Genomic DNA, 16,554 nt, shown 5'->3' with positions numbered 1-16,554 from the left:
AACTATAATTATAATAAGCGGTCAACTATATTCACTCTAGCAAAGTAATAGTGAAATATTGGATTGTCCATTATAGGATTAAATTAATGTAGTAAACTGTAAGCGAATAACACAAAAAACGTCAATATCGTTATAGAACTCATTCAATAATTTCATCAACAGCAACCTTTGATCAAAAAATTGGTTCTTGGAGTTACTAGGTGAACTAAACGTGATGCCCTTACATGAACATGAAAGTTTAGCTGGATCAGCAACTGAGGACAATCCCCTAATGGATTGCAATGTTTATATAAAAACTGAAATGAAAAGTATCGTCTGTTCATAGATATAAGAAAGTGACCAATTGCTTTTGAACGGATTATTCAAGGGTGGTCATTAACATACAACGCAACAAGATTATTATTCTTAATTAAACATTCATAAAAAATAATTACCTTAATAATCTTGTTGCATTGTATGTAATGACCACCCTTGGAAAATCCGTTCAAAAGCAATTGGCACTTTCTTATATCTATGAACAGACCATACCTCCAACAATTTAACAGTGTGGCAGTCCCCTAACCGGGTTAAAATCATTTACTTGGAAGTGAAGAAATTTCTGAAACTTTCTTGGTACGTTTTCAATTTGGGTGATGTACTTACTAAATATTGGTTGCCACACCGTTGAACTGTATTCTAGTTTCGAGCGCACATGACTATAGTATAACAGTTCCAAAGTATGTTCCCTTGCAAAATCTCTAGAATTTCTCACTAGGAATCTCAGCATTTTGAGTGCACCTCTAGAGGCTTCATCGACATGATTTCTGAAGGAGAGTTACAGTTAGTAGTTAGGTAAGTTATAGTATCAGGTTTGTTTGAAAATGTCAATGCGAATCATTTATCTGTATTCCTGGGTAGGTTATTAGAAACACACCAAGAACCAATGATATCCAAATCAGTACGCAGAGACACATACTCGTCCACACTATCAATTATTCTAAACAATTTCACATCATCAACAAAGACCAAAATTTAACTGTCAATGTGCTAAATTGCTACTCTGGGGAACGCCGCTACTAGCCATGAACCTAAGCGATGAGTAAACGCGGAGCCAAATATACTGTATTCTGTTACGCAGACTTTATGAATGCCATAAAATCCAAGCATCCTCTAGAGAGCAGTACATTGTGGTCCACCCAATCAAACGAATGAATTTAAAAGTTGTGTTCATACTATACTTTTTCTACGACTATTGTTTTTGGCTACATTTTTGTAAAACACAAATACATTCGCAAAGAATATTATGACTTCTAATAATTTAGTAAAATAAGGTTATGGTCTGTTCATAAGAAAGGGACCAATTTCTTTTGAATGGGATTATCCAAGGGTGGTCATTAACATACAATGCAACAAGTGAAATTGTGGTCCGTAATAGAAAATAATTTTATACCTACCTGTGTTTAATATTCTTTGGTTTGGTATACTACTTAGTTTAAGTTTATTAGTAATCATTCTTATTTCGTGTGTAATACAGCGTGTGTTGAATCGTGTGCGAATTATGCAAAATATGTGCGAATCTAGTGTATCTCGGGAGATGCTCCCGCCCAAATGTAGAAAACACAATTCTATTGAGTTAGTCTCAATAGAAATTATAAACAATGTTTTTCTACTCCCGTCTGAAAAATACCTAATTACCCACCGATCTAGCGTGCGGTAAGCGTCACTTTACCACGTCAGTTTCCTTTCCCACGAATCCGACCCACTTCGGACATTTCCGGGATTTTACCGCACGGATTTGGGAGCAATCGGGTGTTTTCGGAAATATTTCCTACGCTTTGAATTTTGACGTTTGTCAATCCTGACGGTCATGTCAGCGAATGTATTCGTGTTGTTTTACGAAAATGTATCCAAAAACTTACGTAAGTATAGTATGCGACACATTCGGTAAACTTTTTGACTCACGAGTTTATTTGACACGAGCGGAGCGAGTGTTTAATAAACTAATGAGTCAAATGCCGTTTACCGCACTTGTTGCATAATATACTATTATTTGACTCTCATTGAACCTGGTGCCAGCAAGCAAGCATCTTTAGAAGAAACGGCCACATTGACAAAAATTCCAACATCAACTGTATGGAAAATTATGAATAATCCCATTTCAGCGAGGAAAAACAGAAGCGATGCTGACATTTTCTCGAGTGTAGATGAAAGTGATCAAGATATAATTCGGCATAAAATTTACCAGTTATACGAGGAACAAAGCGTGCCTACATTAGATATCTTAATTAGGAGGCTTGAAAAAGATGAAACCGGTGTTGAATGTGGCAGAACTGCCTTATATAAGTGTATTCAACACATGGATTTTAGATTTTAAAAAATTGACAAAAAAGTTTTACTAAAATCTTTTAGAATTCGGAAATGGCGACTGGAATAATAACGACGAGTATAAAAAAGACATTTATTTTTACGAAGATTATACCAAAAAGCAATTAATTGAGGCTGTACAAAGCTTGAACCTACAAAAGGAATACGTCTGTGATAATTACGCAAAAAATCTAGGGCACGGACCTGTTCGGCCATATTTCATTTTTACAACTTGCTCGAGTCTTTCCTTACTTCAGTTAGTCACTTTCTTATATCTATGAACAGACTTTACCTACCACTATGTACATAATGCCTAAGTTTTATTCCGGTTAAATTCTTTCCTTTTTGGGTATCCTACTGGGGCGCATTTGGCACGCCATTCTTGGTGTTGTTGTTAAATTGACCTAAACCCGGGTGGTACAATCCGCCAACGACAACACCCTTTGCTAATGAGGTTTTATTACTCTACACCTCTTTTTTAACTAACAAAATGGATTCAATTTTGAGAATTACTAGAAAAAAAACTTATTCAAGCTTGGTGTAACCCTTGGTTTATTTCTCATTTAAGTCCTCCATACTTATTTTTCTTTAAAATGATAATACCACTTTTTTTGATTGCCAAAAAATTACACAAATTAAAAAAAAAACACTTTTATTCGCCGCAATTTTATTTGAAAAATAAGCAAGTAATTTATAATTCCAAAAACTTACTTTAATTAAGTCTCCTCTCTACGAAATGTTCTTTTTTAATTAAAAAATCACTTACATTTTCGATAAGGAACTTCCTTTCAATTACCGTCCGTCTAAAAAATGGCATCTATAAAATTGATCAAACGTTAAAATGGCGCCTTGCCACGCGAGCGCCGAGACTTAATTTTATTCAATTGTAGTACTTGAACGGCTCGTAAAAATTAACATTTTGATAAGCTTCCCCCCCCCCCCCCCCCTCGTCCCACGCTTTAGGCTGCTAAAATACCTTCGGAGACGCTTTTCTTTTGTTCCGAGTATTAAATGTCGCCGAACAGGAGATGCTTCTGTCTAGGGGGAAATTATAAAAATTTCAATTTTTGCCGTTCTGTATATAAATATAAGGGTTGTTCCCTTAGAAAAACACACACAAGAGCACGCCACCGGATTTAACGTAAAAATTTCTAATACAATAAATCACACAAAAGTAGCTTATGTCCGCGACAACCGCAGATATACCGCAACCAAAATGGACAACACTGTACAGCCTAACGAAATTACTAAAAGAAGTACCAAAAGCAAAACCTAAGTTTAGATTACATATTTTTTCAAAAAAAAACCGACCACACTCCTGCAACTTATATAAAAAACGCTACACATACCTTTTTCGATTCGATGTGTTTACGAATCACCGGGCGGCGTCGAAGGACCCAAAATTTACCAAAATCGTCGTGTACCCAAAGTTACGTATGAAATTTTTGTTTGTGCCGCTTTTTATTTCACGAAAAAACAGCATTGGTCCACAAAAGCGGCAACACGCCAGCTTCATTATTAAAATCATAAAAAATAGGACATACTGTACCATACTGCATTCAATTTATCTTGATAACATTTTAATTGGTTTTTTTGTTTTTAGAGGCATAAAGCTAAACAAAAAAACAAAATGTAGGGTTAGTAGCCAAGTTTTTTCCAAGTGACCTATAAAACAAAACACTATCAATTTTCTATCATTTTTTTTTAACCGGAACACTACACATGTATTTAATAGAATACGAGCCCTAACAACTAATTGTTCGGACGATGTACGAAATAATAAGAAAACATATTTATACTTATTTTAAATTGATTTTTTTGCCTTTTCGATTGAAAAATGAAATCACGCACTTATTTTTATACCCAAAAAGTGAATCATTCTTTATTTCACATAAATTACATAACAAAATAACAAAAACATACCGAATTTGCTGACAAATAAATATTCGGACGCATTTAAATCTTTTACTTTAAATCGAGCATTAATAAGAAGTAACATCACCTTTGGCGGCAATAACAGCTTTTATGCGTTTTGGCTTGGAATCTACCAAAGTCCTGCAATATTCGGTGGTGAAGGTGTTAACAAATTTCGGTGATTTTTGCCTTTAATGCTGGAACTGTACGCTGAGGATTGTTACGCAAAGTCTTTGTCATCGGATGCCATTAAGTTTTAATAATATTCAAGTCGGGGCTACTTGATAGCCACGATAAAACTTTCATATTATGGTCCCCAAACCACTTTTTTGTTGTTTTCGCTGTATGGCAGGACGCACCGTCTTGTTGAAATATAAAATTTTCATTTCCAAAAGTTCGTTCTATTGGTGGAATCAAACTTCTTCACAAAATTTATTGGTATTTTTCTGCATTTACAGTACCATCAATGAACTCGTAATTGCCAACCCCTTTACCACTCATACACCCCCATATCATAACACCCTGGGGAAATTTTACCGTGCGAATCACCCTTTTTCAAAAATCGCCTACACACAATCAAATTTTGATTCGTCGCTGAAGATAACGTTACTCCACGTTTCCGTTGTCCGGGATATTTTACATTTTGCCCAATCCAAACGTTTTTTCTTCTGAATAGACGTGTTAATAATAGTTTTTCCTTTGCCTATAACAAAAGTAGATCATAGAATCTTAATAATGTTTATATTGAAACAGGAAAAATTGTAAACTTACCTTATAAAAACTCAAACCAGACTTATGCATCCATTGTCTACAGCATTCCCTGGAGACATTTAAGTTTGCCTCGTGATTCCATTGAGCTTGAATTTTTTATAAGACGCTTGGTCTGCTAGTTTCACAAATCTTGACCAGAATACGACGATCTCTTTCAGTGATTTTACGGGGTCGGCCTGAACTTTTACCACGAACGCTAACACTACCTGTCTCTCCATACATTTTTATAAAATCCCCGACTGTTGATTATGCAATACTCAAGTCGTTTGATTTTTTTTTGCATTGATTTACCTGTGCAGTACTGAGATATGATAATTTCTCGCACTTTTTTGTTTGTTGCAACACCACGCGTCATTTTCTTATCAACTATTATGCAAACTTGAAAGATACAACCCGAACTGCCATCTCATTTATCTAAGCAAACTACATTTTACCATCAATGGTATGGGGAGCATTCGCGTCCGAATATTTATTTGTCAGCAAATTTGGTATGTTTTCGTTATTTTGCTACGTAATTCATGCGAAATAAAAAATAATCAGCGTTGATATATTTAGGGGTAAATCTTATATTTGGAGCTCTAAGAGTTGCAAATAATGATCTCCAATTAACTTTTGATCCATAAATATCGGACCCAAAATATGCCCACCTATGACATCACACCATGATTGGTACCCCTGGCCTAGGACTATTTAAAGACCAATATTGGTACCCTTTCTTGTAGTGAACGAACTTTCATCAGTCAACAAAATGTTTTTCAAATACTTATTATTCTCATTATGTCTATTTAAAAAATTCAAACAAGCATCCTCCTTTGACGTTGCTCTACACTTAGTTTTTGAGTTTTCCGAAATTTACATGCATTATATTTATATTATTTCAAAACTGAGTGGATTGATCCGTGAGAAATACCTGTCTCTGTACTGGCTTCGAACATATTTGCCTTATTTTCTTCATTTAAAACATTATGATTCGGGCATATTTTTTTAGCATTTAATACGTTACCGTTTTCTGAAAATTTCTTTGCCAGCCTTGGACATATCTTTTTTGAAGACGACTTGCGGTTGGACTTTTTTTATTCAGAAAGTATACTTGAAGCATATCAATTCTTTCACAGACGTTAAATACGCAAAAAACCATTTTAACAATAATCAACGTTGTTTACTAATATGTCAAACATAAACATATTTTAATTTGTCAGTCAGGGGACTCTTGCAAATCACATAAAAATTTCCTATTTTTGACGATTTGGCAAAAACCAGTGGACTAAAATATAAAGCGTGTTACATCATTGAATAAGATATTCTATTAAACACATATACAGGGAGCTCCATTTAAAAAAAAAAATATGATGTAGGCTTATATGTCAGAAAATGGATAGTGATTGTTTTATACGTCGCTTGGAAAAAGACTAACCATATATTTTGTTTTTTTGTTTACCTCATTTTTATATAAATAAATACGTATAATATAAATCTTTATTTTAATTACGATAAAAACTACAAATACGTTTTGTTATTTTTGCTAACCATACAAATTTTTTTGATATAGGTTTATACGATATAGAGAACTCCCAAAATATTCTAATTTCCCCCAGCCAACCTTCGAACTGTTTTCCCGGTTTTTCTTTAATATTAAGCTTCGATCCGAGTTTCGCATGTTCCATTTCCACGTCATATTAAAAACGCACAAGAAAAACAACAACGATCTAACGACCCGATCAAACAAAAACAATTCGGAAACCGTTCATGCGAACAACGGTTAACAAATCAACTCCCGCGGCTTCGAACATATACCGACCCTCCTCCACCTCCTGCTTTATCATTTTTTTTTTTGTAAAGTCGCCGCGGTTCCGTAGAATAAAAAAAACGCCTGTTAAATTAAAAGAAAAGATACGCTTGTTAGGGATTGGGGATTGCAGGAATATAAATAAGGAGCTACGTCATCCCCTTTACCGGGTACACGGATGGGCACGTGGGCAGCCAGGGACGTACTTACTTATCGTCTTCATAAATTTCGAAAACTTAAAAAGTTTGACACTAAAAACATCAGACACGACTGAGGTAGTTTTTTGTAGGACTAAAAAAACATCTATCCGTGTTTCTTTACCTAGTAAACTCTAGCGAACTGAAATTGAAATGCCTAAGGTAATGAATGAATATGGTTTTTGTGAGGCAAATTTTATGAATGAGACAGGAATTAATGTACATTGTTGACGTTACCACTAGTATTTCTCAAGTTTTCTACCAGTTTTGGATTTTTTTGCGGAATAATCATTTGTTAACGCAATCTTGCATATATATGTATACATTTATGTATTTTATTTTTATATAACTTGACCTGGTTAATTTAGTAAAATGGTAAATTCTTGTGTTGTATAAACTGCAGTCAATTTTTGATTTGATTTTGCTTGCTTGAAAGTTCGAGTGTGTTTTACAAATAAATAAGAACTCAGCCAGTTATTAAATAAATAAAATATAAATAAAGTCTTTTTAGATCATAAAGAAAATTCATTTTATTATTTGTATGACATAATAACGTACTTAAATTTATTTGCACTAGTTATAAATAATTAGTTAGAATTAAAAAATGGATCAACAATTTAGAACTTTTTACCTATCGATTTAATTGTCACAAACTTTAAAAAAAATATTTTTTACCCTTTCCACAAATAGAAAATATCCGTTAAATGTACATATTTAGAAATAACAAATACTCTTGAAAAAAATACAAAAATGTTATGAAAGTTAAGTTAAAATTTCAATTTATACAAATATTTAAAGAAAATATTGTCGGCAAGAATTTAGTGATTAGCCCATTATCCCATTTATATGAATGAGCAAGAGAAAACTAACAATCGACATTACTACCGCATGTTTCTATTGAAAATGCTCGTTGCAATTCTCTAACTCCAATTCCATGACATCGCCAGGTTTTAGTAAGTTTTTAAATCACTAAAGAAAAAAAATTTTCTTTACTGTTTTGGAAGCCTTCTAAACCAGATAATTCCAAACATCTTTCAATTTTTTAAATCTTTTATACATAAAAATATAAAAAGACAATCTAGCGATTTTAATATGAATTACTCTGGTATACCGTATACGACTTTTTTTAACTTAACTAAACTAACCAAAACTCGAGCCAAAACATTTAAAAAATGTGGGGTGCGGTCCTGGGTCCCCTTTCCGCCCCCGCCTTATCACAATAACCCGCTCCATATGACAAGACGGAAAAAGAAATCTTTATCTGGAAAAGGGAAGATTTATAGTGCCTATTAAAAACGAAGCATTTAAATATAGAAAAACACTTTTTTTCCAGACCCAAATGCTGTAAATTAAACATCCGAGTGTAAGCAGGCGATGTTCGCAGAGCCCCCCACCCCCTCGAAATATTTTACAATTTTTTTTTACCCCTCGAAATAATTTATAGCGTTCTTGCTGCGGCGTCAGGCGACGTGGATTTTTTTCCAGGGGCTCGAAGTAGTCTTCGTCTGTGCGGAAGGGGTTCCAAAGATGGCGCGCGAATGATGTATGGAAGCCGGAAAAAAATTTTTGGGAGAAGCGTTGCAAAACTGGGGCTACAAACATTTCGGAACTTTAGGTAAAAATTTAAAGGCTAATGTTGTGTTCGTTGTTCTTTAAAAATAAAGAATTTAAGATTGGATCTGAAAACTTTCGGTAATTTAAAAAAATACATATTTTGACATTTATCGAGTGGTGAATCGCCATCAAAATTTGTACACCTGCGTCGGTTTTATATTTATTTAAAAATAATTATTATATATATATATATATATATATATATATATATATATATATATATATATATATATCAATATATATCAATACGTGAGAATATATATATATATATAGGAATTTCAAAAGCTCCTCCTCAGAACATTTCACTCAGATTTTAGGTTCTCTCGGGATGGACAAGGACGACATTATGGCAAGTTTCGATGTCAAATCCCTCTACCCGAGCATTCCAGTAGAAGAGGCACTCTTGCTTATAGAAGAAAACGAAGATCTTCCGCCGTACATAATAGATCTGTCAAGACATTGCCTGAAAAACGCTTACTTTATGTACAACGGGAAAATTTACCGACAAATAGATGGAGCAGCAATGGGATCATCTCTCTCACCTGTTATTGCCAACCTCTTCATGATTTACTTCGAAAAGAAAGCAATGGAGAAGGCAAATCTGAAGCCAAAACTATGTACAAGATACGTTGATGACGTATTTGTTGTATGGCCTTTTGGCAAGGAGGAGCTTTTGAAATTCCTAGATCATCTAGTGACTGGTTCAATCTGAACAACGCGAAAGTCACTGCTACTAACAAACCTAACAAAACTCTAACGAAATCTTAGAAATACGTTATAATTACACAAAGATTTCGTGCATGCATGATTTCCGCAATCGCAATACATCGCAAAATGGAAAAAAATCTCAATTGTCACCGTTTTCCCGTCTTCAGTGGCGCGTTTCAGAAAAAAAAAAAAACCCGAAACACTTGGCGAACTATATACCCTTAATTTCCGCTTCCAGCTGTTCTGCTCGATCCATCGCCCCGTTAATAATGCCTGCCCCGATCTTACACTACCGCGCAACATTATCCATTTATAAAAGTTTAAGCCTGCCCATTAGTTCCCATCCACCTTTGCTTGTGCAAGAAGCCGCGCGTTGGACAGGTGGAGATAATTACGTAAAAAGAACGCCTCACTGTAGTATCCCAACACGTACCCGAACTCACCGTTCGAAAATTGAGATTATCGAAAAATTCGCAGCCGCCAAACAACGAAATTAAGGGCTTTGGGTGGCCTTACTCTTCGAAAAAACAAATGACAATCAACGATTGATTTTGATGAGTTTTTGTACATTTTAGCGTACACAATTTATCCAGAAATTTTTCAAAAATACATAAAAAACATATACAACATACCGTGAGTTGTCTCAGTGTCAGTATTAAAATATATTAATTAGGTAAATAAATTAATTAATACATTTTCAAAATAAACTTTTTTTATTTTTAATTTCTGTTTCTTTTTTTTTTCCTTTATCAAATCAGATCGGATTTAGAAAACTTATTTACTTTAATAGTTAAACAAAATAAAAGAAAAGTTTTATGAGTACATTGTGTATGTTTTCTTATATACCTACCTCGCACAAGGGTGTCTCAAGGGGAACGTCGATCTTATATAGCAACTTTAACTAACATAAATTTGAACATTTTAGGTTATACTGTAATTGGTGTGACATTTTTGAAATATGGGCACTTGCATTTTACCCGTATTAAATTATTTATCTTTATGACTTTAATTACGTAATTTCATTTATAGAAAGGACGTTTAGTAAAAATTACTATGTAAACGAGAAATAATTTTAAATTTTTAAATTTATACTTTAAAAATCTAAATTAAAGGTTCCACCAGTAAAGTTCATTACATTTAAGTTAATTTACATTGGTTACGGTCCAACCAAATGTTACACCTATAGACGCCAATCTACAAACAATTTAAAAATATTTATTTAATTTTTTTTTAATTCTAATTTGTTCTAATTAATGCTTAAAACTTCAAGAAAACATGATTTTACAAATATTTCACGGATATCACAGATAACAAAGATTTCACTCATGGTTCACCACTCGGTATTACCCAAATATTGACCAGTATTTCTGTATATATCTCGTTTTTGTGTATGACCTTAAAAAAATGTTTTTTGATACATTTTTTTTAATTAATTTTGATGGTTTATGTAAGATATAGGGTACCAACTGATTTTAAAAAATACTTACATATTGCCTCGCCTATTGCTTCTCAATCACGTCTAAATGAAAAATTACTATAAACTTAAATTAAGTTTGCCATTTAAATAAATGACGTAACTTGTTTCTATCTTTCTCCGTTATTTTCTTAGATGCGATTCTTCTTATAAGACATCAAAATGAAAGCTTATTAAAAAGTAAGATAGCGTAAAAAGTTGAAAAACTTTCAAATTGAAATAATCTGAATTTTAAAAAACAAACGAGACACTAAATGTAATTTCTAAACAAACAACCATGGAAAAATTGTCGCTGAAAAATTGATCTCTCTAAAGAACAAATTTGTTTTTGGATTTTGTCAAATCATCTTTTCGATTGGCCACCATGTAGAATTTGTATAATTTCAAAATTAAAATTTTATGGAGAATTATAAAATGTAAAAAGTTATAAGGAAATTTCACTTAAAATAATATTGGTGCCAATTTTAAGATGTGACAAACAGAAACTTACATACCTTTATTATTGGAAATCGTATACATTTGTAGACGCGCAACCACGCAAATTGGACTTTATTAGAATAGCAGGTATTATACCGAGACACAAGTAATAAACGGAATGAACGGGATTCAATATTTTAACGTAGATAGAAAAATTATTGAAGTAAGTATTAGAAAAACAGTATTGTAGAGCAAAATTTGGTATGAAAGAGATATTTCCAAAAGCTTCTTAAAATTATAATCATGTACCTAAAAGAGCGGCCTTATAATAATAAAAATATCCCCCCCGTTTTTGGAACTTTGTGTCAACCACAGAAAGTGCCCCTTTCTGTCATGTCCTGGCGCCGATCCATACAAATCGCGTTAATATTTAAATAACCCTCGATGCCGGTCATTTCCGCTCATAAAATTAATAAAAGGGCACGGGTATAACAGAAAATGCGTTCACCGCAATCCAAGTTTAATGAAACCCTAACAGCATCGTCCCCTCCGGCTTTTTATTTTTTATATTTTACCCCTTCGTTTTTAATGCACGCAAAGTGGGAAACCTAACGTCGTTAAAAAAACAATGCCCATTAAAACGAGATTGGAAAACTTTGATGATGGCGCAAAAACTGAATTCAAGTATTTTATTACCTAATCACTTTACCCACAAGTTGAACTTGCCACTTTTAAACGGTAAAAAGCGATAAAATACAAAAATTTCATTCACTTTAAGACTATTAATATTCAAATTCAAAAAACGCATTTGGTTATTAGGATTTAATTGCTATCTAAAATTCAAGCCGTTTTGAATCAACAACGGACCAATTAATAATAATTGAGCTCTAATTAACATCACGTTCTTGTCAGTATCGGATATTCGCGGAGCCGCTCAAGTGTCATCGAAAAAGAATTATTCTAGACAGATTACAAGGTTTCTACCTCCATTTCTTAGTAATTTAATCATTTAGTACCTATGTCACTTATACGATATATAATAATAACCCAATAATTATAACAAAAGTAGAGAGAGCACAAGAAACAAAAAAAGGCTACAAGCCAGCGATATGTAAGGCTCCAAACGAACTCAAAAATGTCGTGTCGAAATCTAAGGCGATTCTGAAAACTTAAACGAATCGGAAACGGAAATTGAAAAATAAATCAGCCCCCTAATCCCTTACGATAAATAAGAAAAATCCGGGAGGAGATAAATGGCTCAGACAGCCTATTCTTCCCTCCAAGGTCCTACTCGGAAAGGATACCATAAATCTTCCTTATGAACAATATTGCATCCAACGAGACGCACAATAAAATTAAGATCGACATTTTTAATAAAAATTGAAAGAAAAGCGCCGATATATCAAAAAGAGCGAACCAGTTACGTAGTGGAGACATCGCACCGAATACGCCCAGAAACACCGAGGTTTCACGCAAAATTCTTAATGAAAACTTTCAATCTCTAACATCACAGCTGGTCGACAAGAAATTACTCACCAAATGTTATCTCCTTGTATCACAAACCGATATCCTCGAGACTTGGAAACGCCAAAATGACCGGACAAACACGATGGACAATCAACAACACTTCACATAGCCTACTCGATATGTAGACAAAGAACATCACATTTTTTCCACCCGGTTTCACGCACTTTCTCGCGATTCACGGTTCCGGCCCGTCTAACAATCAATGAGTCCCAATGTTTTTTCGTCCGTTTAACGCGAATCTGAATGCAGACTCCGTTTATTTGTTTATTTAACTGATAAAACTCGAGATAACAGCACCTATCCTGACAAGTACCATCCCGACGCCATGTTATATGTTGTTGAACGGCGCTGCCAATATCGCCACGTGAAAGTCACTGCTGCGCTGCACCTGAAAATATTTTCGCCCCATCGATTGGCCGCGCTCGTCTCCGGATCACTTTCCTTCTTTTTCCGACACCGCGGAAAGAGCGAGATCAACGCTGCCCAGAACAGTTGGAGTGAATTTTGTGAACAAGGCATTTAAATTTTCGGCTGTGTTAGAGGAGGTGTGTATTTATGTTAATTGGCTATTGTATTATTATTGCCCGTAAAAAATTACCATAACAATTATGGTAATCGAGTTTAATAATGCTGCTTTTGTTTTCCAGTGTCCAACGAGTTATGTTGCGGAGACCTATTACGCTCGATTTGATTTAACGTGCGTTACCTACTCGCATATTTATCAGGCCGCATTTTTTTGTTGAATTATGTGATTGTATGGAAGGGAGGAGTCTTCAAAGCCGTTTATTTAAAAATATTTATTACTCTTATTGTGTTAACAATTGTTTTTCTATTTCACTATCTTTGACTACAATAAAAAGTGAAGGGCTGCCACCTTTGATAAGAAACCTGAAAGAGAACAATAATAAATACAAAACTAATATATATATATATATATATATATATATATATATATATATATATATATATATATATATATATATATATATATATATATATATATATATATATATATATATTATTAGGCTTTAGTTACCTATCCTGCTTTAGCACATCTTTTAATAAACTGCCTGGGTTAATTTTAACTACTTTTCCTTTGCTGTCTTCATAATAGATGCTAAGGTTTTGCAAGGTGTATTTTTTTTCCTGATCCCATTCGGGACATTGTTCGAAAACTACACTCAAATGATCAACAATTCTAAGGAGAGGTAAAAAATAATCCATTATTCAATAATTGTTTTCAACAAATACCTGTGGTTTTCAGAAAACTCTTCAATGTAATCAATTACTTTATATTCTGGATAAACCAAAGCCACCGGCCAAATTAAAGAGTTGGTCCCTTCGTCCAAGTATACACGGTGATTCACAAGTTCCGGAAAACATGGTTCTAATTGACTCAGCTCAATTGTCCCTAGAAATTAAATTAAAACTTTGACTGCTAAAGTCCTATATATTTGTTTGAGATAAAAAAAAATAGCAATTCTTTTTGAAGATTGTAAGTCCAGTCTAGTCCAATGGCCTAACATACCTACCACTCTTGCCACCATCCAATTTATAACCTCTCTTCAATATTTCGTTTATTAGCTTCTCTTCCTTTTGTTTATCTTTCTTGAAAGCAGTTTCCTTTCGTCTTTGATCCCTCTCTTTGACCTTCAATAAATTTAAACACTTTTTTCTCAACTGCAGAATCTCCGTGTCACTTTTATCTACATTTAAAAGTTTGTCACAGAATTCAATGGCCTTGTTAAATTGTAATATTTCCAAACAACAATAAGCTGCCCGGTTTAGTGCCTTCTTGTAATCTGGCTTAACTTTTAAAGCCAACTCACAGTCTCTTAACGATGACCTGAAAAAGGTCACCCCACAACCAAGTCAATTATAACCTTAAAATCCATCACCTACCTATAGTTTTTTAAAAAGTAATGCGCGGCAGCTCTATTGTTATACAAAGTCGCTTCAATTTCTGCATCGCCACACTTTTGCTTAATTCCTTCCGTGTAAGCGACTATGGCGAGCCTATAGTTTTTATGTTTGAAATTAAAATTACCGTCCTCCTTATATGATATCGCCAATTCTAAAAAATTGCACCTATGTCCAAAGTTAGTAGGCTGCGTAAGGAATTACCGGGTGGTTCGTTCTCTTCAGGATCATATTTCAATTTCTGCAACCCTTCCATCAATGGATGCAATTTATCTCCGGGTTTGGGTGGTTCCTTCATGAAAAACGGATGCTTAGCCATTTCCTAGGTCATAAAATATAGTTAGACTTCCCCTAACATTTACTACTAGTTCCCATACTTCTTCCCATTCATCCTCACGCCAACCGTCCTCGTATTTTTTCCGAGGCAGATTTTGAATAAATTCATCCAAATCCGAGTCCAATTTTTTAGCCAGTTTTAATCGGTCTTCCTCCGTCATCGACGAATTTTCAGCCGAACTTTTCTTCATGTTAAACCACTAGGTAACAAAAAACACTTTTTTGTGGTCGAACCGAACTTAACCTCACTTTCATCTTTTTAAGGTTAGATAAACAGCTGATTGGATAAATTAACTTTTCTTCTTAAAAATACGTTTTAACGTAAGCCAATGATAATAATAACGAGGAAGATGTTTAATGTTTTAATTTAGTTCCTACTTTTAATACAATTTTAGATGTCCGGTAATTTTATCTAAAACACTTTTCGGGGCGGGTCCGATGGCGATAACGGTCCTTGTTCCTGGAAGCACTTGGGTTTGTCCCGCGTCCCTAATAATGCAGGACAGAACGTTCATTTCTTTAGCTTTCTTATCAAGTTCTAGCAGTTGTTCTTCGGAATCTACACGGACGGCAATTTTCGTTCCTCCTAAAACTACTTCCTCTAAAAAATTTACAGAATAACACTCACGCAGCTTACCGTTCCTCAACCAATTTCGCAACAGTTTAGGCGACGAACTCAACGTCTTCGCATAGGCGGCCATCGCCCCGTGGCCACATTGAGCAGCTACTTTACCCTTTTGCATTTTTAGATCGTTCCTCACTCCCAATATTAACCGGAACTCATCGGCGGTATCTTCGAACTAAAACGGGGCTGCGAACGATTATTTTCTAATAGTTTATTTATAAACCACTGGGTGTTTACCTGGTATCTTTCTTCCATCCCGTTCTGCCAAACCACATCTTTCTTGGGTTTAGGCACCCCGCGAAATTTGACAAGGAAATACGCAGATGTTGCTCCAACGAAAGCCCCCATACTAAATGCGGCTAAGTACGAATTACTAGCGATAATTCCCATGTTTCCCTTTTAGATCTTGTTAAACTATAATGTTAGGTTATATCACCGACCATGGAAATAATATTGATGTTGCAGTTTAGTTGTCAGTCCCGGGCGTCCTCCACCCTGAGACCACAATTAGGTTACCTACCAGCGTTTTTAGATTTCGTAATAGTCGTCGGAAAACACTTTTCAATGTGTTATTTCTCGTATGTGGTGACCATTTCTGGTAGTAGCTAGAGTGCTATCAGATCAAGACACCTTGGCGAGGTCCATAGAAGGACGTTATCTGGCCAGCGGTGAAAGCTGTTCGTTTCAAAATGTCGTCGAGTGGCTGGTTCAATCTGAACAATGCGAAAGCCACCGCTATACCAGATCAAGACCTAACCTAACCTATTCAGCCTTTCGGAGTCGAGTTTCAACTTTTCTATAATAGTTTAAAAAGCAATTTGTTAATTGATACACTAGTGTTTAGTTTTCTTTATAATAATTTGCTGTTGGACACTGATGAATCTCCAGACTATGAGAATGTATTGCTTTTTGTTAATTTGGC

At 34.4% G+C, this 16,554-nt stretch overlaps 3 protein-coding genes across 4 annotated transcripts in view; all 3 read right to left on the bottom strand.

Annotated features, from left to right (window-relative positions):
• The window catches only part of LOC132706028 (uncharacterized), a 228,274-nt gene extending 215,197 nt beyond the window's left edge, over positions 1–13,077 (bottom strand). For both annotated transcript variants that reach the window (XM_060677077.1, XM_060677076.1), the window contains exon 1: positions 12,761–13,077. The gene's annotated coding sequence lies outside the window, so the exon portion shown is untranslated. The remainder of the gene's footprint in view (positions 1–12,760) is intronic.
• Positions 13,078–13,529: 452 nt separating this feature from the next.
• On the bottom strand, positions 13,530–15,258 carry LOC132706297 (DNA polymerase interacting tetratricopeptide repeat-containing, protein of 47 kDa). The gene is made up of 7 exons (XM_060677555.1): positions 15,049–15,258; positions 14,876–14,993; positions 14,654–14,825; positions 14,284–14,597; positions 14,003–14,162; positions 13,788–13,949; positions 13,530–13,639 (listed from the first exon to the last, which is right to left on the bottom strand). The coding sequence occupies exons 1-7, from the start codon at positions 15,196–15,198 to the stop codon at positions 13,558–13,560; spliced, it is 1,158 nt and encodes a 385-aa protein (XP_060533538.1). The 5' UTR covers positions 15,199–15,258; the 3' UTR covers positions 13,530–13,557.
• A 62-nt stretch (positions 15,259–15,320) lies between these two features.
• Positions 15,321–16,325, bottom strand: LOC132706127 (probable peptidyl-tRNA hydrolase 2). Its single transcript, XM_060677267.1, has 4 exons — positions 16,153–16,325; positions 15,870–16,046; positions 15,645–15,807; positions 15,321–15,593 (listed from the first exon to the last, which is right to left on the bottom strand). Exons 2-4 carry the CDS (start codon positions 16,020–16,022, stop codon positions 15,388–15,390), a joined length of 522 nt encoding a protein of 173 aa, XP_060533250.1. The 5' UTR covers positions 16,023–16,046; positions 16,153–16,325; the 3' UTR covers positions 15,321–15,387.
• Between the last annotated feature and the right edge of the window lie 229 nt (positions 16,326–16,554).

The sequence above is a fragment of the Cylas formicarius genome, unplaced genomic scaffold, assembly GCF_029955315.1.
Source record: "Cylas formicarius isolate icCylForm1 unplaced genomic scaffold, icCylForm1.1 PGA_scaffold_8__14_contigs__length_24414737, whole genome shotgun sequence".
Lineage (NCBI taxonomy): Eukaryota > Metazoa > Arthropoda > Insecta > Coleoptera > Brentidae > Cylas > Cylas formicarius.
The sequence above is the reverse complement of the archived record's forward strand: the minus strand, read 5'-3'. Positions and strand labels throughout refer to the sequence as shown.